Source organism: Cricetulus griseus, chromosome 7, assembly GCF_003668045.3.
Source record: "Cricetulus griseus strain 17A/GY chromosome 7, alternate assembly CriGri-PICRH-1.0, whole genome shotgun sequence".
NCBI classification, from domain to species: domain Eukaryota; kingdom Metazoa; phylum Chordata; class Mammalia; order Rodentia; family Cricetidae; genus Cricetulus; species Cricetulus griseus.
The window spans coordinates 14006594-14028039 of record NC_048600.1 but is presented as its reverse complement, the minus strand read 5'-3'; the positions used below and the strand labels follow the sequence as shown (position 1 = coordinate 14028039).

Below are 21446 nucleotides of genomic sequence, written 5' to 3'. Positions count from 1 at the left end.
AGCCCCACTGCCTCCCTCACAGTTTTTTTACAGTATAAAAGTAGTACAAATTCATTGTTAAAATCTGCACAATGGGGCCTATGAGACGACTTAGCAAGTGAAGGCTATTGCCCTGCAAGCCTGACAACATGAATTTGATCCCTGAAACCCACACAAAGTTCCGTGGAAGGAGAGAACTGACTCCACAGAGTTGTCGTCTGATCTCCAATGCATGCTGTGGCACTTGTGTGCCCCTCTCCCCAAATAAATCTAAAAAGAAAATGGGGAGCAGGAAAGATGGCTCAGGGATTAAGAGTACCAAATGACCTGGGTTCTATTCCCAGCACCCACATGAAGGCTCACAGCCATCTATAACTCCAGTTCCAGGGGACCAGATGCACTGAATACACACGATGAACAGACATACATGCAAGCAATACCCATAGACACAAATAATTAAACTTAAAAATAAATTATAATTTTAAGAAATCTGGAAAATAAACATGCTAACAGAAAGAACGTCCTTCTTGTCCATTTTTGTGCTCTTTGTTTTGTTTTTTGAGACAGGGTTGCTCTGTGGCTTTGGAGGCTGTCCTGGAACAAGCTCTGTAGACCAGGCTGGCCTTGAACTCACAGAGATCCACTTGCCTCTGCCTCCTGAGTGCTGGGATTAAAGGTGTGTGTCACCGCAGCCCTTTTCTTTATTACTTCTAACCAGAAACCACACAAAATCTTGACTTACATATATATGTAAACTATCAAAGAATTGTCTCCTGCCGGGGATATCCTAGCCAACAAGGCCATCAGATTCTCAGATCTGATTTTTTTTCCATTTTATCCAGGTTAGGAAACATTACCTAGCAGTTTTTTGTAAGAAGCTAAGTACCAATTTATCGTGGTAATTGTTTTCTTTATGAGCTGTGGTAGGCCAGATAATTCTGTAGTTTCTCAGAAAGCTCGAGGAAAGACTAGAATTTGGTTTAGCAGAACTTTTCTTGTTTCTGCCAGTTTTACTCTCAGTAAATTACTGTCTGCAGATTCTGAGTTCTGAGTATATTCGAAGAAGAATCAGGTGCGTGTTTGTCACTGTCTTGTGTTCTGGTTTTCTGTAGGTGAAGCAGCTGAGCAGCCATTTTCAGATTTACCCATTTTCATTGAGGAAACCAAACTCAGATTGACTAGGAATGGAAGAGAAGAATGTCGGCCTGTAATCTTCAGGAAGTACTGTAAATAGATGCTTGTAAATATCTCATCCATCACCATTGAACTAAACTGGTCTGCTTGACAGATATGGGATCGATCACAGTGTGTGGCTCGTGGATGGCAGGAATGAACGTGATCTCAGCTTGTGGAACTTTGGACTTTCTAACTACCAACTTTATTTTTTTATGAGACCATGAGACATTTGGTTAAACACAGTGTCCATTAAACCAGCTAAATGTTCCTAGCTTCATGAGTCCATACTGTTTTGACTCATAAAGATGCTTTACTTCTGTGTTTAAAGTCCCCAGAACGATTCAGGAACTCCACAGAATGTCTTAATATTTGGTACTTTTTATAAAAGGTCTTCAGCTGTGGAAATGGTTGACAGCCCAAATCTAATGTAGAGAATCGTCAAAAAAAATTCTCTCTGGCCAGAGATACCAGTGACTGCAGAACAGTGTGCAGTTTGCCAAATCCTGGTTGCTCTCCTGTGAACTTCGAGAGGTTGTCTGGTATCCTGGCTCTTACTGTGGCTAAATTCCGATAAATGGTTTAATTTTCTGTTAGAGAGAAGTGTTCTGTTGTTACTTAGTATAATTACACCTCATTGTTGTGGCACGGTTCATGGTTTAATCGATTGAGGAATCCTCCTGTCAGGAGCGGGTGCCTGTGAGCTGTGATTCTGGAGGCTGTGTTTGGCAGTCCCATTCTTGGGATACTTACTTGTGAGGATGTGGATGAAGTACCTTGTAAGAGGAAGTTTAAGCTGGAGTTAGGAACCTCAGAACTTCATGATGATCACGGTGAGGTTAGCACCCTGGCACTGCCGGTCCACCTGTCTTTGCTTGTTTGCTTTCTCTCTCTTCCTCTGGGTGAGGTGCCATGGCTTTTAATCTCATGAGGGATGAGGTAGACAGACAGACAGTCTTTCTCCCCTGACTCTCCCACCTCCCCATTTAAATAAAACTTTTGATATGTATGCCTTACTGAGTATTTACTCCCTTAATATGACTCAGTAAGTTTTGAGGTTTACTGACAACACAAAACTCCCTTTCGCTGTATTGTGGTTATCTCATAAATCTCACTTTTTTATGAATGTGGATGTTTTCTTTCTTTGGACTTTGCCTTTAGTTTGGTGGTGGTGAAATTTACTTGCTGATTTTATTTTCCACTGAATGAGGTTTGTGCTTAAATGAAGAGTGTGTCTTAAACCCCTTTTTTTATTTTTGGGCAGGTTGCACTTGGATAAGATAGGCACCACTATGTTGATATGTAATTAAATTCATAACTGTTAATTTACCTATGAATATGACCATCCTTAAATATTGTAGCTCATTCTTTTGTTGGATTTCTGTCTGCTGCTTTGTAAAAAGTGACTGAGTTATACTCCACCTGAATGTTTTTAAATTCTAATCATTGTCATCCAGGCTGTTGAAAATGAGTCCAGGAGCTAACCCACAGTCCTGTGCTCAGTTTTAATTGTTTGTAAGGCTATGTGTGTTTGGGGACTTTTCTCTGAGACTAAAACTGAAAGCAAAAATCAATGAGAAATTGATGTAGAAAGTGGGTAGTAATTCTTGTGTTCATTAATAAATCTCCATCATGGAGGAGAGAAAACAAGCCATTTACATGAAGACAACTGTCCTGTGTACTCGAGCTCTGTAGGACTGAATTGGGTAACCAAAGTCAGGAAAGAGCTTAGTTATAAGGTTTTTGGCTAATCATTTTACTGTTTTCTTGACCTTGTACATGAAAGCATTCATTTGTATAAAAGAAAATAACATAAATATTTATAAGATAATGAATTTGGACCACAAGCTTGCTTCACCTTGTACAGTATACTGAAGCATCATGTCCTGTAATTTGGGGTCTTTTTTTTTTCCAAATGTTTTATTCTCTTTTCTGTTGCATCAAGTGAATTTGAAAAATGTTTTGTGCCTTTTGTTTTGTGTTTGACATGTCTATGTGATGGTAAAGAACTTCATTCTAAATAGTTTTGTTGACACTGTTGAGTGGAAGAGGAAGGAGGCTTCTAACGGAGCTGCAAACCCGGGAAGCCAGTGTTTCAGAATCCTGTGGACTCAGTGAGTCCATCCTAGCTGGCTCATGTCCTGTCTCTTGATGGTGCATCTTAAAAGACCCATTCGTTGTAGCAGTACAGAACCAAGTGGTACTGGTTCTCAGGAGCTCTGTGCATCTCTGTCACCCTCCCCCCTTCCTCTACACCTCCCCAGTGTAAACGGTACGGAAAGCTTATGTACTCTATTTGGGTGAGTTTACCCCATAGCTTTTGGGGAGCGGCATCGATGTCAGGAGCATGCATTCATGTTGTCTGTACTTGTGGAATAGAGTGCCTTAGGGATTTGCATTGTTACTCTGCTGGACTCCCCGTGTTACCTTTAGAAGGTTATGGTGTGAAAAAACCCTGTCAGGCTTGTCAGAAGATGATCTCCCTGTGTCTGAGAGGATGTGGCACAGAAAAACATAACAATACTCAGATAGATGCTGCCGCCTCTGCTGTCTCGATGATATTGATGGTCTTATTTCAGCACACTGTTTGAAATTGCCACAATCACTGTCTAGAAAAATAGTAATAGTTCACAGGTTTTAGAGCACTAGAGAGACTTCGAAGTAAAAATATAACCATTCTTCCTTGGCATTTCAATGTTATGGTTGACATACTTTTAGTTCCAATTTTGAAAAGAAAACGTTGAACATAGTTTAGGATATTATAGTACCATTGCCAATACTGCCATTTGTTCTCTCCTGAGGCACTGGGGAGGGAGGTGTATGTCTGGGGCTAGCACAGGCTAAGTACTTGCCAAGAGTTTCCCTTGTGACTTGTATCGAATGTTAAGGGAATATGCTGTAGTCAGAAGGTGTATGGACGGCACCTTGCTTCCCGAAGTAGACTTCAACTCCATGACCTATGAAGAATAAAAAGATTTTTTTTTTACTTTATTTTTTTTTGTTTGTTTGTTTGTTTGGTTTTTCTCTAGACAAGGTTTCTCTGTGTAACAGCCCTGGCTGTCATGGAACTCCCTTTGTAGACCAGGCTGTCCTCGAACTCACAGAGATCCACCTGCCTCTGCCTCCTGAGTACTGGGATTAAAGTATGTGTCACCACCACCCAGTGTACTCTCTTCTTTTGTATTATAGCTTGAAACCTACTTGTAGCCACCTCATAGGACAGAAACAGCTCACTGAGCCCTGGCTGCTGAAGGACTGGGAACAACCCCAGAGAGAAAATAAAACCTTGTGGACCTTAACTTTTGAGTTTGGGTCTCCCAATAAGCCAAAAACAGATAGAGAAATTGTATTGGTTGTGATGATTCCTGTGTTCAGGGTGGCCTTATGTTGACTCAGTCCTGTGCTTGACTATTGGAAATCCGTGGCGTCAGACCAGAATTTTCTTTGTCCTGTGAAATGTCCTTTTAAGGCAGCATGCCCTATCTTGAACATCCTGTGGGTGAGTATCTTATTATAGTTAGCTATCCCTACTCCAGCCTTTGGGAAGGAGTGTTACCTAGTATGCTGCATTGAAGCACTTGGATGTACATTTAAAGTGACATTCCTAACAGTAAAATGGTATTAAATTAATCACTGTGAAACTTGAATGTGTGAGGCTCTGGGAATTTTTCAAAGCTAGCATAAATTTCTGCTTTTCTTTGATTGATTATGTAACCCATGTGATTTGTATATTTGGGGTTTTTTGTTGTGTCTGTTTTTTAATCTGCAACGGTGGTATAAATGACTGACATCACAACAGGCAGTCGCTTTGGGGTACATGGTGAATCATGATGGTCTAACTTTTCCAGAGAAAGTGTTTATTTCTTTCTTGAATAGAGCCATGGGAATTGCGTTTGCTGGCTTGTTCATTTCCAGTGTTGTTACAGTACAAACTAAATGTCACTTACTCTCCAACCGGCATGCTAGAAGTGTGCTTTTCTCTTTAAGAGACAGCATACCAGCTGGCTGTCAGCTCTGGCTTTTAAGCAGGGATATGTTCTTTTTATAGACAGTTGACAAACTCACATTTAGGGTAGCAGTTTTGCCATCAGGGAGCTCTCCCAAGGGCAGCCTGAACAAGGTTTTGTTCATTCAGTGAGGAAGGCTGGGTTCCCAGGATTGAAAATGCCACTCAGACTGATTTTAGAGTATTTGACAAGGGCTTGTCTCTAGGAAACCACCTTTAGGGGGAGCAGAAAGGTTGTTCTAGGCTTTTAGGCTGTTTTGTTGTCTTCCCTTTCAGAGAGTCCTTCTTAGAAAGCTGGACCAAGTCAGTTGGGCTGTTTTTATGACAGTTGGATCATGGCCATTGAGAGTCTAAAAATAGAAAGAGAAGCCAGTGTCCACTTCAGCAGCTCTGAAATGGAAATTAAAGATTGCATTGACTATCCAGGGAGTGACTGAATACTTGGGGGGTGTTTGCTATCATGTTGGCTACAAAATCTTTTAAGCAGTTTCTTTGGGTACCAATCAAAACAAGCATTGAATTTGGGTTTTTCATAAAGTAATCCTTGATGAATTCTTGATTGTGATTTTCTTGGTAAGCATTTTTTTTAATATCTAGAGAGGAAAACTCGTGACCTGGAGCTTATTTATTTTGTACTTGAGGTAACTAAGTAGGTTATGGAAGTGGCCTGTGTCTGTACACCTATTCTGTGTGTATATACGATACGGTATCTACATGGAGTTTACTCTTGATTATCAGCCAGGTGGTAACTAATCCTCATTAGACTGTTGCTTTGTGTGGACTTGGTGTGTCCGTGGTGCACATCTAAAGCAGATTGCTCACCTGGAGCTACAAATCCCCACACCCCGGTCATCTCAGACCTTCAGAAAGCCCCCTAAGTATATCACTTTCCACATCTTTTCACCAGGGAACTTGTGGGCCAGAAAGACTGGTTTCAAGAGTGCTGGCTGCTATCTTCAGGGTTGAGGTTTCTGGGTCTGCTGGGCCCTTTTTGGCTAAGAGGCAGCTTTGGGAGCAGTGTGCCTATGGACTCCATCAGGGAGATACTTGCTTTGCCAAAGCAGAGCTCTGCAGCTTGTTTAACTTTACTGGAATGTTCTAAGTCTTGTGGTTTGATGTATAGTAGAGTACTCCAAGGCATTTGAATGTGATTTTTGCATTATTGGTGTTACTGTTCCCTGCTGCTAGTCCAGATAATCAAGACCTGTTTCTTGTCACCGGATTCTAGAAGCCTTGACCTTTTAACTGGATTTATGTTCATGTCTGCTGCTGTGAACTCCAAAAGTAAAGCAGTAGGTTTTAGTTTTCAATTGTTTAATTCTTTTATTGATATTTATTGTAATAAAAATAAATAATTTTTAAATCCTTTTAATTGTTTTCAAGTTGTCTTTTTTGTTGTTGTTGTTGTTCCTTCCTTGGTAGGTGCAAAAGGAAAGGCTCTGTAATGGGAAGCAGTCCCAGCTGCTTGATCCAGAGCCATTGGTCAAATGTAAAACACAATAGTAAATAAGTGAGTCTTGCTTAGCCTTCATTGGCCCAAGCTTGATATGTAGTCAAGGATGTACAAAAGATGACCTTGGATTTCTGTCTTGTTCCTCTTGCAGTTACTGGGATAGGAGGCTTGTGTGCATTGCATATTGCAGGCATGCGTGCCTTGGGCCTGTTGTACTGGGTTTCCAGCTGAACTACATTGAAAAGGGGGTTGTTGCTGTCCTTTTGGTTATTGCTTGTTTTGGATATAAACAGACCAGCTTGCTTTCAAAGACCATCCTGGGTCTGACTTGCTTCCCTACAAGACAGCAACAACAGCAAGCAGCTCTACTTGATTCGCCCAGGACAGTGTGGAAGTACAAACACAAACTTGCTTTTTCTAACCATGATCTTTATTAACTATTTAGAGATAGGGTCTCATGTAGCCCAGGCTGGCCTCAAATACTGTATAGCTAAAGATGACTTTGAACTTTTGATCTTCTTGCCTTACCTCCTGAGTGCTGAGGTTTCAGGCATATGCCACCATAACCAGTTTAATTCTGCACTGGGGATTGAACCCAGGATTTCATGTATGCTAGGCATACATGATTGTATTGTATACATCAATCCACCAATTGATCTGCATTCCTACCCTCTGAGTTATGTTTTAAAAACCTTTCGGCTAGCCAGGCATTGGTGGCACCTGCCTTTAGTCCCAGCACTCGGAAGGCAGAGGCAGGCGGATCTCTGGGTTCGAGGCCAGCCTGGTCTTCAAAGAGAGTTCCAGGACAGTCTCCAAAAACTACAGAGAAACCCTGTCTCAAAACAAAACAAAAACAAAAAAAAAAAAAAAAAAAAAACACCAAAAAACCTTCCGGCTATTGTCCAAGCTCATACAGCTCCTGGCTTCTCTGCTGCCTCTCTTCCTTTCTTCATACTTAAAATTTTAAAGATGTACATATTGATGGTGGAGGTATGCCACTGCCCACATGTGAAGGTCAAGGATTTGTTTCTCTTCACTATGGGAGTCCCATGGGTGGAACTCAAGTGGTCAGGCATGGTGGCAAGCAAGCACTTTACCCCTCCCCAGCCATCTTCCTGGCCCCTTCCCTCATTTTAAAGACAATACTAAAAATGTTTTAAAAATATATTAAAATTGGATAAAGATTTCATCCTGGGATCAAATTGGTAAGATTTACACAAATTGGATATACAAATAAACCAAGAAGTTTCTAAAGGGTGTGACGGGCTTTTCTGACATCCCCACACTCCAGGTAAAGTAATTTATAGTATGAACATACAGATGTAAAATTGTGACTTCACTTCTGAAGTAAGATCAATGTGGTGTGTGTATGTCCCAGAAAATTAAGCAGCTGGTTGTGGTGATGCATACATGGAATCCCAGAGCTAGGGGACTGAGACAGGAAAATTGCCTTAAGTTCAAAGTCACCGTCATACAATGTGAGTGAGTGCCAGGCTAGCCAGAGCTACACTAAGACCCTGCCTGTATCAACAGACAAAACTACAAAACTTTTTGTGTGCTGGGGTCTGCAGCTGTGGACTTGAGGATTCAGATTCTTCTGCTACTCTACTGCCCACTGCACAGCCAGCTGTCCCACCTAGGTTAAGGCATTGGGCCCACATGCAGGTTCTTGGGCCTCTGCACCACGATAAGGTGGCAAGATGTCCACTGATGTCCTTGAAGAATGTGCCGGGGTCCAGGGGATGTTCACTTTGTGAACTTTTCCCCAATTTTCTTGTGTATTCTATCTATATTTTAAGTAAAATTGGGTGATGCTTTCCATGAACTGTATCTTCCTCTTTGTGTGAAGTAGAGTTGAAGTTTAATTATATATATATATATATATATATATATATATATATATATATATACACACACACACACACACATTTAAGCTTAGAGGTTGAAAGAAAAAGTAAAGCACTCAGAAAAGTAAGACACCTGAAAGCATGGGTGTGGTGGACTTCTGGGAGACTTGCCTGCATCTTTTTTTTTTCCTTTAATAGATCTTGACTCGTTCTAAAGTCATATAAATTCTTAAATTCTGCATCATCCCACAAATGCTTTGGCAGTTTTCTTTAATTTGTTTAATTCTATTTTATGTGCATTGGTGTGAGATTCCCTGGAACTGGAGTTACAGACAGTTTTAGCTACCATGTGGGTGCTGGTAATTGAGTCCAGGTCTTCTAGAAGGGCAGCCAGAGCTCTCAACCACTGAGCCATCTCTCCAGTCCCAGCTTTGGCAGGGTTTTTTTTTTTTTTTAATCTTGTGTCATACCAGCTTTTAAATTATGAGTAACCAGAGTAAGCATACAGATACATCTGTATTTTTCAGTCAACATGTATGTATTTATATGTTGCACACTTGCCATGTAGCAGGTATCATGGTAGATGCTATAGTGTACAGTGCTAAATAAAACTGATCAATCTACCTCCAAGGACCCCTTATTCCCTAGGATAAGTGTTTTGAGTAGAATGGTCTTGGCACTATGTATGTTAGCTTGAGATGTTGATAAACTCTGGCAGACTGTTCTGCAAGGGGCCTTCCTAGTGTCATTCATGCATTTGTTTCCCACACCAATGAAAAAACGTATTGCAGCCCAGACATTGTGGCTTAAATCTGTAATCCTAGCACTTGGGAGGTTGCCACATAGTGAGCTCCAGGCCAGCCTGGGCTGCAAAGTGAGATGCTGCCTTAAGGCAACAACAAAACCACCCAAAGCAAACAAAAATGCTTATTACATAATTGAGATTGGCTAAGAACAGCTGGTCAGAGAGTGGACTGAGCCAGGAAAGACGAGCCCCGTGGTTATGGCTTGTTCTAGATGGGAGTCCCTGGCATGCTGGGAATCACCTGCCAGCAAAGAACACTTAGGCATTTGCTTGTTTTGTTTTGAAGGTGTGTGTGTGTGTGTGTGTGTGTGTGTGTGTGTGTGTGTGTGTGTGTGTGTGTGTGTGTGTAGTTGGGAGCCACTTGGTGTGGGTCTTGGTCCTCTGGAAGAAAAACAAGTGCTTGCCATAGCTGAGCCATCTCTCCTGCTGCATCCTGCTTTTTGCTTGTTTGAGATGCTGGGGGTAGTCCAGAGCCTCACACATACTAGGCAAGTACAGTATCACTAAACTACCTCCAACTTCTCTTCTCCAACAGCTGTCCCAGATGTGGAGAAGAAAGGAGTGAGATCTGAGAGCAACCAGCATCAAACAACAGAAAAATGGAGTCAGTGCCTTCCCACACAAGAAGCTAGACAATATCTGTACAGTGTGGGGGCTGGGGGCTGTTCATAACCTTGCCTGTTCATAATGCTTACCTGATTACGTGTCATGGATTTTTTTCCTTGTTGGGCCCCACTATGTAGCTGTTGCTGGCCCTGAAGCTTGCTATGTTGGCCAGGCTGGCCTTGAATTTACTGAGATCCCCTGCTTCTGCTGGGATTACAGTTATACACAGGCTCTTTTTTTTTTTTTTTTTTTTTTTTTTGGAGACAGGGTCTCATGTAGCCCAGGCTGGACCCCTACTCATACGTTGCTACCAGTGACATTGAACTTCTGATTGTCCCTGTCTCCCATGTGTTTCAATTCAGGGAATCTCAATTCAGTGGCAGGCTCTCATCTAGCATGTGTGAACTGGGAGCTTCAATCTCTAAAGCTATAAAAATAAAATACCTTTGGGTGGTTTACTTTTGGGATAGTGTCTTCCAATGTAGCCCCAGGCCGACCTGGAACTTTTTACAATCTCCCTGCATCAGCCTCCCAGAGGCCTGAATGTGAACTACCATGTCTGAGTAAAAGGACTTTTAATCCTTTCTTCTTTCCTCCTCCTCTGCAGTTTTTTTAATTAATTAATTTAGAGACCGGGCCTCATTCTGTAACCCAGGATGACCTGGAACTCACTATGTAGTCTGAGTGCTGTGAGTACAGGAGTGGCGTTTTGTTTGTCTTGTGTGTCCTGCCCCCGGGGCTCCCACCCACCCACCCATTTGCAGGGATGGGTAAGCCCCCTTTACTACTGGGCTGTATCACAAGCCCACACTCATAGTTTTTGTTTGTTTGTTTGTTTGGTTTTGGTTTTTCAAGACAGGGTTTCTCTGTGTAGCTTTGGAGCCTATCCTGGCACTGGCTCGAGACCAGGTTGGCCTTGAACTCACAGAGATCTGCCTGCCTCTGCCTTCCGAGTGCTGGGATTAAAGGCGTGAGCCACCAACGCCTGGCTCACACTCATGGGTTTAATGCTTCTCTTTTTTTGAGGGGGTGGGTGGGCGGTGAGACAGGGTTTCTCTGTGTCACAGTCCTGGCTATCCTAGAACTCACTTTATAGACCAGAATCCTCAAACTCAGAGATCTGCTTGCGTCTGCCTCCTGAGTACTGGGATTACAGAGGTGCACCACCACTGCCTTGTGATGGTTTAAATCTTAATGAGAATATTTGAAAAAATGTATGTATGTATGTATGTATATTTACGTGTGCTCGAGTGCCACTGCGGTATGTGGAGGTTAGAGACAACTTGTCAGAACTGGTTCTTTTCCCATAGTGTGGATCCACAGGATTGAACTCAGGTGGTCATTCTCCTCGGCAAGAGACATCATCTGCTAAACCAGCTCTCCGACACTCCCCACCCCCGCCCGGAACGTTATTTTTGTTGACAAGGGTGGACGCGCTGTGACTAAGGAATAATGTTTTTCTTCAGACTTGCTTTGAAGAGAGTGGTGGTATCCTTCCACAAACCATTCTCCTGCTCATGGATGCAGGAGATGATGCTGATGTTCGTTCTTGGGTTCATACTTCAAAAAACAAAAGCAAAAACCAAAAAAAAAAAAAAAAAAAAAAAAAAACACGCAGTGGGCTATACACTCACTTTACACTCTTCTTGAGGAAAGGAAGCCCCTATCCCTAGTTAAAGCACAATGCTTTTCATGTAGCAGGTACCCGGTTACATGGGGGTGGGGGTGCATTTTAGACATAAATGAGCCAATGGATGATGAATTGGTCATTCAAGTCAGAAAGTGATGCGGTGCCACTTGTCCCAGCTGCCTTAGTGGGGACAGGCCAGCCTTTGCAAACTAACTTCAGGCAAGGGGAATAAAGTCTACAGTTGGGATACAAACACACAAATCTTGGTGCGCGACTGAAGAGCTGCGCGCACAGCAGCGCACGCACAACTACTCCCGCTGTGGGTCAGGTGACTGCCTTCCCCTGGCAACGGTTTGTTCCTAGCAACCGGGCTGCGGGTCCAGGCGGAGCTGCCGGTGGGCGGGAGGCTGCTGCCATGAATCTGTTAGCAAACTTAGGATTTTTCGATCAGAATGACGAAGAACACCTAGCCGCCACGATTCACGGGCCCTCGGTGTATTCGGATAACCCGCAGGAACGCATCCAGGCCCGACGCCTGCGCATCGCTGCTCGGCAGGAAGCCCGGAGGCGGTGAGCAGGGGTGAAGGGGTGGGGCGGTGGGGATCCCTGACCACAGGGAGGGACCTGGGGCTGGCTGGGTGAGAGTCCTGCGGTGAGGAGTGGGTGTGCTCTAAGTGTGAGCAGGAAACTTTTTCTTCCAGAACATTCAAGCTGTGAGTTTTGGGACAGCTAGGCGTGTTGGCTCATGTCTTTAATCCCCCAGTACTGGAGAGGCAGAGGCAGGCAGATAGATCTCTTTGAGGTCAAGTATAGCTTGGTTTACATAGAAAGGCCCTGTCTCCTCAAAATAAAATAAAATATTAAAATAAACGCTTTCATTTCAATTAGTGGGCACACTCACTGGAACCCTGGTCATGCTAATCTACTGTGGCCAAAGGTCAGGACAGCTACTTGTTTGTGCTTGCAGGAATTAATAATCATTTTCTAGAATCCATCCAGGATTGCGAATGCCAGATCGGTGAGTTAGGACGTGTGATGGGGGCCACCAAACCTTTATTAGCTTAGGCACAGCCGAAGGGACATCCGTTTGACTGCCACACTCTAAGAGTTCTTACTCAGACTTAATGTACCAGCTCTTCAACTTCTAAGTAGTTCATCCCAGTTTTAGTTTTGGTGAGCAGAAAAACGACCATTGGTTGAGTGTATAGATCCAGCTGAAGCATAGAATGTCTGCACCTGTGCCTTCATCCTAGTTGGGTGAGGCCATGGTGATGGTTTGCATCTCTAGGTATCAGTGGTAATTTAGATCTTGTTTTAGTTCTGTTGTGAGGACTGGTATTGGTTCAGGAACTGGGCCAGGCATGGGCATCCTTGGTGTGTCTGTTGCTGCTTTCCTTGGTGGACAGATGAACTGGACTCTTGTCTGCCCTTCTATTTGGCTCCAAATCATGCCAAATTAGCCATCTCCAAAGCTGTCTGGGGATCATGCGCTTGGCTGTTGCTCTAGCCTTAACAGTGATACTGGGGATTTGGTGACGTACAAGACAAAAGATCCCTCAGGAAGTTTATACTCTAATGAGGGAGAGAGGACAAATTACAGTGGATCAAGAGAGTAACTAGCACCTCATGAGCTGTGACAAGGACAGTAAGGAGGAAGGGAAGACAGTGGACATGGGACCTAACAACAGACAGCCAGAAAGGGTGGCCTGAAGCCAGAGAAAGCACCAGCTGGGACATTCATTGGATGTGATAAGGGTATATGATAATGTCTCAACAAAATAAAGGTTACTTTCTCAGTGGGAAGGGCGGCACTTTCACCTTCAAATTGCTCTGCCTGCTATTTGGGGGACAGTGTGAAGGGGCCAGCGGTATAACTGAGGAGACAGTAGGAAGGAGACAGGTACTCTGGTTCTGGGGGGTATGGGATCAGCCTAGACTCTGTGGTAGTGGTTTAGAGAGAAGCAGTTGGAACCGTTGGGTACTCCTGATGGGCTGTTTGAGCAGAAGACGGTGAAGAATGGAGGACAGCAGGTGGCGACGTCTGGGACTAGGGTGATGGTGGTAAGACAGCGAGGCAGGACATTAACAACTGGGTTTTGAACATGTGAAGCAAAGTTGGACACTGTAAGATATTTAAATTGAGACATCCTTTAGGTATTTGGAAATGTGTCTCAGACTGAGGAGAGAATTGCCTTTTAGTAATCTTTAGTAGCCAAAGAATTAGCCCATAGAAGCAGCCCATGTAGATCATTATGCAGAGGTTCGAAGTCACATCCTGTCCTTGCCCCAGTGCCGTCAGCTCTCTTTGTTAATGAATATATAATGTAAACATAATGCACTTGTAATACCTTTCAGGTACAGGAGTTGAGAAAGGAGCTGGCCTGTAAATATATAGACCAGGGTGATCCCCACCCCCCGTTTTTGAGATAGGGGTTTCCCTGTGTAGCCTTGGCTGTCCTGGAACTCACTCTGTAGACCAGGCTGTAGACTCAGAGATCTGCCTGCCCCTGACTTCCAGGTGCTGGGATTAAAGGTGTGCACCACCACCACCTGGCATAGACTGGGGTGATCTTGAGTGAACTGTCTGAAATTCTCCTGTCTCAGCATTCCAAGTACTGGGGACACTGGGTGCTACCTCATCCAGCACATTGGTCATAATATTAAAATTCATTTTTTTCTGCTTGGTATTTCAAGTTTCTAAGTGATTGGGTATTTAGAGGGAAATCCAAATGGTCTTTATTGTCTCTGAATTGGGAGGATTTGAATAATCACATACTTGTATGCATAACTAAAACCTAACCGTTCTTTTTTCCCTTCTGAGAGTCTAGCTTTATTCCCCCTTGCCTCAACAAGGTAGAAGGCAAGATCCAGCTTCTGAAAGTTGTTCTCTCACCCCCACATGTGTGCCATGGCTTAAGTACATGTGCGTGAGCACACATATACACACACACAAATAGATAAATAATATTTTTTAAAAAGGTAGCTGTTGGGCTGGAGATATGGCTCAGAGGTTAAGAGCACCGACTGCTCTTCCAGCGGTCCTGAGTTCAATTCCCAGCAACCACATGGTGGCTCACAACCATCCCTTATGAGATCTGGTGCCCTCTTCTGGTTTTCAGATATACATAGAAGCAGAATGTTGTATAAATAAATAAATAAAATCTTTTTTTTAAAAAAAAAAAGGTAGTTGTCAGCCAGGCAGTGGTGGTGCATGCCTTCAATCCCAGCATTGGGAGGCAGAGGCAGGTGGGTTTCTGTGAGTTTGAGGTTAGCCTGGTCTACAGACAAAGTTCCAGGACAGTTAGGGCTACACAGAGAAGCCCTGTGCCGAAAAACAGAAAAAAAACAAAAAAAATAAAAGACATAGTAGTCATCAGATATGGTGGCACATGCCTACAATCCCAGTAGAGGCAGGAGAGTATCTCTGAATTTAGGGCCAGCTTTGTCAAAATAGGGAGTTCCAGGCCAGCCATGGCTACATAGTGAGACCCTGTGTCAAAACAAGACAAAACAAAACACTAAAGAGGCCTGGAGAAGTAGCTCAGCAGTTAAGAGCAGTGGCTCTTCTTTCAGAGGACCTAGGTTTGATTAACACCCCATGGCAGGTCACAACTGTCTCTAACACCAGTTCCAGGGGATCCACCGCCCTCTTCTGGCTTCTGTGGGTACCAGGCAGCAGACATACCTGCAAGCAAAACACCCTTTAACGTAAAATAACAAAGAAACTGTTCAGCACAATGGAGGAAATAGGCCTACTCCAGGTAACGAGAGGGTGTAGTTCAGTGACCAATCGCATGCCAATTCCCAGCACAAAGGAAAGAAAGGGAATGGAGGGAGAGCAGGGGAAGGAAAAGAAAAGGAGAAAAGGAGGAAGGGAGGGAGCAAGGGCCCATCCAAAATAGAGAAGTGCCTGCAAGCCTCCAGAGTGCAGACAAGCCTGGGGGTGAGGTACATGCCGGTAACTCCAATACTTAGGAAGCTGAAGCAGATGGATGGAGAGTTCCCAGGCATCCTGAGCTACATAAGGAGAACTTGTCACAAAGAAACCAACAAACAACAAAGAGAGCAGAGTATGACCACACCCAGCTTCCTGTGGGTGCTGGAGGTTGGAGGTTGGAACTCAGGTCCTCAATGTTTCTGTTTTCCTACCTCCTGGTGGGTGGTTTTAGGTTTAGATTTATTCATTTTACTTTGTTATATGATGGTTTTGCCTGCATGAATGCATGTGTACCATGTACATGTCTTGTGCCTGGGGAGATCAGCAGAGGGCATCCAATCCCTGGAACTAGGGTTGTGGCTGATTTCAAGGCAGGTGGGTGCTGAGATCTGAACCCAGGTCCTCTGTGACAGCTTTTATGCCCAGATCTCGAAGTCCCCCCAAAACAAACAAGGAGACCAAATCCCATATGTAAAAGCAAAGAACCTTTATTCAAGTTTAAATTTGGATCCTCTGTGTGTCCAATGCATTGGCATGGTCAGAGAGCCTTGAGCTCAATTGGGATGGGGTTTTTAATCATAGCAAAGGTTGGGGTGAGGGATTGCTAAGGTTCAGGACCCCTGATTGGCTGACATTTGTCTAGGGGTGTCTTGGTGAAAGGGGATGGGTGTGTTCTGGGCTAAGGGACCTGATTATCCTTTCTACTATGGTTGGAACGTTAGGTATTTTCCCATTAGGTCTGTTCCTGAGTGGTGCCTGGGTGGTTTCGGTTTGTAGTCTTTCCTGGAATCAGGTATTGCCTTTATGGCTGGGCCCTACAAGTACAAGTGTTCTTAGCCACAGAGACATTTCTCCAGTCCTGTACTGTATGTTTTAAACTCATAGCACATTTTAGTTTGTTTCACCTCATTTCAAGGGCTGATTAGTCACATGTGGTCAGTGGCCACCATATTGGCCAGCATAGTGCCCAGGAGGTCAAAATGGATGATTTAAAGCAGCAAAGGGGGTGAAATAGAAACTTGGTGAGCATTTATAGCAGTCACTTTTCTTTCTGAACTGCTGATCTTTGTTCCAGGAATTAGCTGGGAGTATTTAGACAGAGTTGGTTATTAATTAATTGGCTAATAGCCAATGTAGGATGCTTGAGGTGGGCCTGGGGATGCAGGTAAATTATTCTGGCAATGTCCTGCTGAAGGAAAGATTAGTGTTCTTTGCAGAAAGTGAAGGGTGAGTTCAGATAAGGAAACAGAGTAGAAGGATTCTGTTGAGAAGGATTTGGGTAAGATTCAGAGGCCAGTGGAAACTCTAAGCTCTCTTATCTCAAAAATGGGCAGCAGTGGACTTTGAACAGAATGGGTGGAGCTGAAGCCAGTGAAGGGTTCTCCTTGTTTCCTAATGAATGCTGGAATCCAGACAGCTTCCTTCCTAAATCTACTCAAGGGCCCTTATAACGGCTTGTGCCCTGGGAGTAAGGGAGGCCTCTTAGCAGTAAGCAGTGGGGGTGGCAAGCTATTTGCCTGCTGCCTTCTTGGAGAATTCCACGCCCTTCTCTCTCCTCCCTCCCTTCTTCCCTCCCTCCAGATCACTACAGGTTTCAGGGCCTTTTGAAGGTCTGGAACAGGTATAAAAGTGGACAATAATCCGCAGTACTCCTCTTAAGAGCTGAGCCATCTCTCCAGGCCATAAATGTCTGTTTTATGCATTTGTAAACTTTATGCAGTAACTAGGTAAAAAAGAAGAGGAAGAGGAAGAAGAGGAAGGAGAAGGGGGAGGAGAAAAGAAGAAGGAGAAGGAGAAGGAGAAGAAGGAGGAGAAGTCATTTTCTTACTTCATTGCTTTCTTCCATTTGTCATGTTGTCTGCAGTGGCAGGAATGTGGGTCAGCCCACTCTGGCTCAGAGTCAGCCTAGTACCAAGAGTCTTCTTTTAGGAAGCCCTACTCAGGTAAAACAAGCAGCAGAACAGAGTGACAAGATGAGCTACTATGAGTTGGATTGACTTTTCAAAAGGTCCTAGGGCTGGTGAGATGGCTCAGTGGGTAAAGGCACTTTGGACCAGGCTGGACCATCTGAGTTCAGTCCCCAGGACCTGCGTGCTGGAGGAGAGAACTGACTCCTGCAAGTTGCGACTTCACATGCACACTGTAGCAAGTCTCCCTGTCAGTGAATGAAAAGTAATTTGCGTTTTTGTTTTATTTTTTTTGAGACAGGGTTTCTCTGTGTAGCTCTGGCTATTCTGAGACTCACTCTGCAGACCAGGCTGGCCTTGAACTCACAGAGATTCACTTGCCTCTGTCTTCGAAGTGCTGGGATTAAAGGCATGTGCCACCACCACCTGGTAATTTGATTTTTTAAAAAATGTATTTGGTGTAACTGGATGCCTAGGGTTTTAGGTGAGAGGTCCCAAAGGACCGGCTACGCACCGGAAAGGTCACCTGTCAGGAGTGATGGTAAAGGCAGGAAAGGACTTTACTCTTAACGTGGCCACACTGGAGAGTAAATGCCTGGTTTTAGTTCTCAGCCAAGACTGTATTATGCTGACCTGCTCCCCCCCCCCCAAGGTGAAGCCTAAGGGAATGATTCAGAGAAAAGGAAGGTCGGAAAGGTGAAAGATGGCATCAGCTGGCATTCACACCTGCCAGTCATCATGTAGACAAATGGCACACAGAGGAGATGCCAGCTACCAGGAGCCATCTTGGTGACTTTTCCTTATAGTTCTCAGGAGGGAAGGATCCCAGCCAGGGGTGGTGGGTGGTGATTCTCCCATCTCAGCTATGTCAAGACAGACTCCATATATGGTCCAGATACCCGTCTTCCAGGCGATTCCAGGTTCTGGAGGCTGATATAGCTCCAACCATCAGGGCGATTGAAAGCACTCAAGTCTTTTTCATCTGACTGGGTTTATTCAAAGATGGGCTGTTCAATTCAATTTGCTTCTAGTGTGGGTTTTTGTTGTTGTTGTTGCTTTCTGTTTTTTGAGACAGGGTCTCCACTGTGTAGACCAGGCTGGCCTTGAATTTAGATTAAATTTAGAATTAAAGGCAGGTGCAACCACAGCTTTTTTTTGGGGGGGGGCAGGATTTCTACATAGCCCTGGCTGTCCCAGAACTCACTGTGTAAATACTTCCAGTTTTTATTATCATTGTGTATATGGTGATTTTTTTTTCTGTGGTTCTGGGGATGGAACCCACGGCTTGGCTCATGTTAGGCAAGCTTTTACCACTGAGCTAAGTCTCTAGTTCTTAGAGTTTTATTATTTAAAAGTTTATTAAGTCTGATATGATGACTCATGTCTTCAGTCCCAGCACTTGGGATCAGAGATAGGTAGATCTCTTCAAGTTAAAGGCCAGCCTGGGCCAGCTAGGGGTACATAGTGAGACCCTGTGTCCAACAACAACAAAAAATCCAAGCGAGCTTGTTTTGGGTAGATGAAGCATTTAAAGACAGAGCACAGCCCTCGAGATGACAGCAGCGCCCTGCTTTGATTTCTCTCTGCCACAGGGAGGCCCTGGGAGAGTATCTGGATGGGAAGAAGGAGAGCGAGGAAGAGCAAAGCAAGAGCTACAAACAGAAAGAGGAGAGCAGACTGGTATGAGCCGGTGACAGCCGAGACCTTAGCTTGCTCTTCACAGGCAGGCAGGAAGGAAGGAACTGCACCTCTCTCTTTGGATGGGCTGATCTGTAGTCTGTCTATTTGGGATTCCCTGGGAGTGAGCTCTCAGATTGTGGGCTCTTGTCAGGAAATGTGGTACGTATCTGCAGTGGCAGCATCCAGGAGACTGGAGCAGGAGGATTGCTGTGTGTTTAAGACAGGCCTAGGATACAGTATGAGCCTGTCTGAAAAACAAATAAACAAACAAGAAACGGGATGGCTCTGTGTTTCAAGTGCTTGTGTCCAAAGCACAAGGGCTGGAGTTCTGATCCCCAGGACCCATGTAAATGCTGAGTGGGCAGGGCAGTAGAAACCAGGGATCCCAAAGCAAGCTGGCCTGGAATTTGCAGTGTAGACCAGCTTGGCCTTAAAATAAGATCCACCTGCCTCAGCCTCCGGAGCTCCAGGATTAAAGGCATGCACTACCACACCCCGTCTTAATTTTTTTAAATGCATAATTACATTTTATTTATTCATGTGCCCGGGGTTTATGTGCCACGGTGCATGTGTCAGTCTGAGGACAATTTGTGGGAGTCTGTTCTACAGTGTAGGTTTTGGGGGTTGAACTCAAGTGATCTGCTTTAGGCAGTGAGAACCTTCACCCAGTGAGCGGTGTCATCGGCCCTGGGAAATCCTTTACACAGTGTTCTAGCTTAACAGAGTCTCCTTGTTTTTCAGAAATTGACTAAGCTCCTGCTCTGTGGTACTGAGTTGGTGACAAATATCCAGGTGGCTACAGACATCAGAGAGATTCACAGGAGAGTCGAAGAAGAGGAGGTTAAGCGCCAGCGGTGAGGCATCGACTGCGCTTGCGCACTGCCGACATGCGCGGGCTCTTAGGTTTCGAGCCTTTAGAATGAAAATCTGTCCGACTTAGTCTCATGAATTCTCCTGTCTGCTCCTTATGAATCCACCTTCCTTCTTTCCCCACTCCCTCCCTCCTCCCCCTCCTCCCTCCTCCCCCCTCCCTCCCTCCCTCCCCCCTCCCTTCCTCCCTCCCTCCCTCAAGTGTCCCAAGCTGTGTGGGCATGAAAGGAGCACACCGTCCCTTGCCTCTGATCAACACGGAATCCTCAGCCGTAATTGAGGTGAATGTAAAGAACCACAGGAAGACACACAAGGAAGCTTTAAGGTTTCTCTGAAGAGGTCAGGGGAAACTCAGCAGGCTTTTAGGTTGGGCTGGAAAGGCCAAGTAGGGTTTCAGCTGTTGAGTAGGCATTTTAGGCAGAGGCATTTAGGCATGCAACCTCAGAATGTACTTGGGAGTGGCAGTTGTGGTTCAGATGGCGGGAGCAGCCTCGGGAATGACTCTTGCAGGTGCAGCTTGTTGAGTAGGAGTTGCTGACAAAGCAGGTGATGACTACAGGGGCCTACATTCACCTCAAGTCAGTACCCGCCTCTGCCAGCAAACTTTTCTGTCTATGGCTCTAAAGCTGCCACAGAATTGATGGAAACCTGGGCCTCGAGTGCCCTCTAGTGTTCTATCTGCAGAGGCGACTAGGGTTCAGAGGAGGCACATATAAAACGGCACAAGGAGACCAAGTGTCCTTGTGCACTGGGTTTTCTCCCTCTTCCCGGCTTCTCTGATGGTAGTAAACACCCCGGGAAACAGCGTGGCACACAGGACCGTTACCTAAGTCATGCTGAAGGATGACGTTACTGCGGCTGGCATTTAGAGGCGCTGTTTCAAGGCAACATGATGGTGAAGATATGGAGCAGAGAGGGGGAGGCAAAAAAAAAAAAAAAAAAAAAAAAAAAAAAAGAACCAAGAAGCTCTGTATTTCAATCAATTGAATGACCAGACCTACAGGTAGCTCAGTGTTGTGTACATACGCAGCAACACATTTTAGAAAAGAAAAGAATGTAATAGGTACTGTGACCTAACTTGGACAGTGGAGGTATGTGATGTGATTATTTGTGTGTGGCTCATGTCGTTAAAGAAGTTTGTGCTCTTTTTGGTGACAGAGAGAGTTATAAGCATGGTGTGGTCCACCATTTTCAGGATAGCTCCCACCTGAGCTCTGATGCCAGCTTGCCTACTGCATCCTCAGTGTACCCCTTCACAGGGCCTCTTTGGAATTCCTGAAAGGCACTCCTGGTCTTGTTACTGGTGATGGACGGGGAATGATCAGCCACCCAAGGCTGTGCTGTTCATGAAAGCATATATAAGGATTTAAGTCGGGTTTGGTGTCATGCCTGTGTTCATCTCAGCACCTGGGAAGCTGAGGCATGAGTGTAACCTCAATTTTGAAGCCATTCAGGGGCACCTATTGAGTTCCAGGCCAGCCTGGACTATAGCCGAGATGCTCAACAAAAAGAATTTGGGTACCACTTGCGATATATTTGCCAGGTACTGAGCC

At 44.6% G+C, this 21446-nt stretch overlaps 2 protein-coding genes across 2 annotated transcripts in view; both read left to right on the top strand.

The window, feature by feature from the left end:
• Selenoi (selenoprotein I) overlaps positions 1-6528 on the top strand; it is a 41506-nt gene extending 34978 nt beyond the window's left edge. Inside the window, exon 10 of the mRNA NM_001256786.1 lies at positions 1092-6528. Within this exon, the coding sequence (NP_001243715.1) occupies positions 1092-1190 (99 nt within the window). The 3' untranslated portion in view covers positions 1191-6528. The remainder of the gene's footprint in view (positions 1-1091) is intronic.
• Positions 6529-11439: 4911 nt separating this feature from the next.
• The window catches only part of Drc1 (dynein regulatory complex subunit 1), a 33350-nt gene continuing 23343 nt past the window's right edge, over positions 11440-21446 (top strand). The window contains exons 1-3 of the mRNA XM_027424527.2: positions 11440-12069; positions 18936-19023; positions 19765-19877. Coding sequence (XP_027280328.1) covers positions 11915-12069; positions 18936-19023; positions 19765-19877 — 356 coding nt within the window. The 5' untranslated portion in view covers positions 11440-11914. The remainder of the gene's footprint in view (positions 12070-18935; positions 19024-19764; positions 19878-21446) is intronic.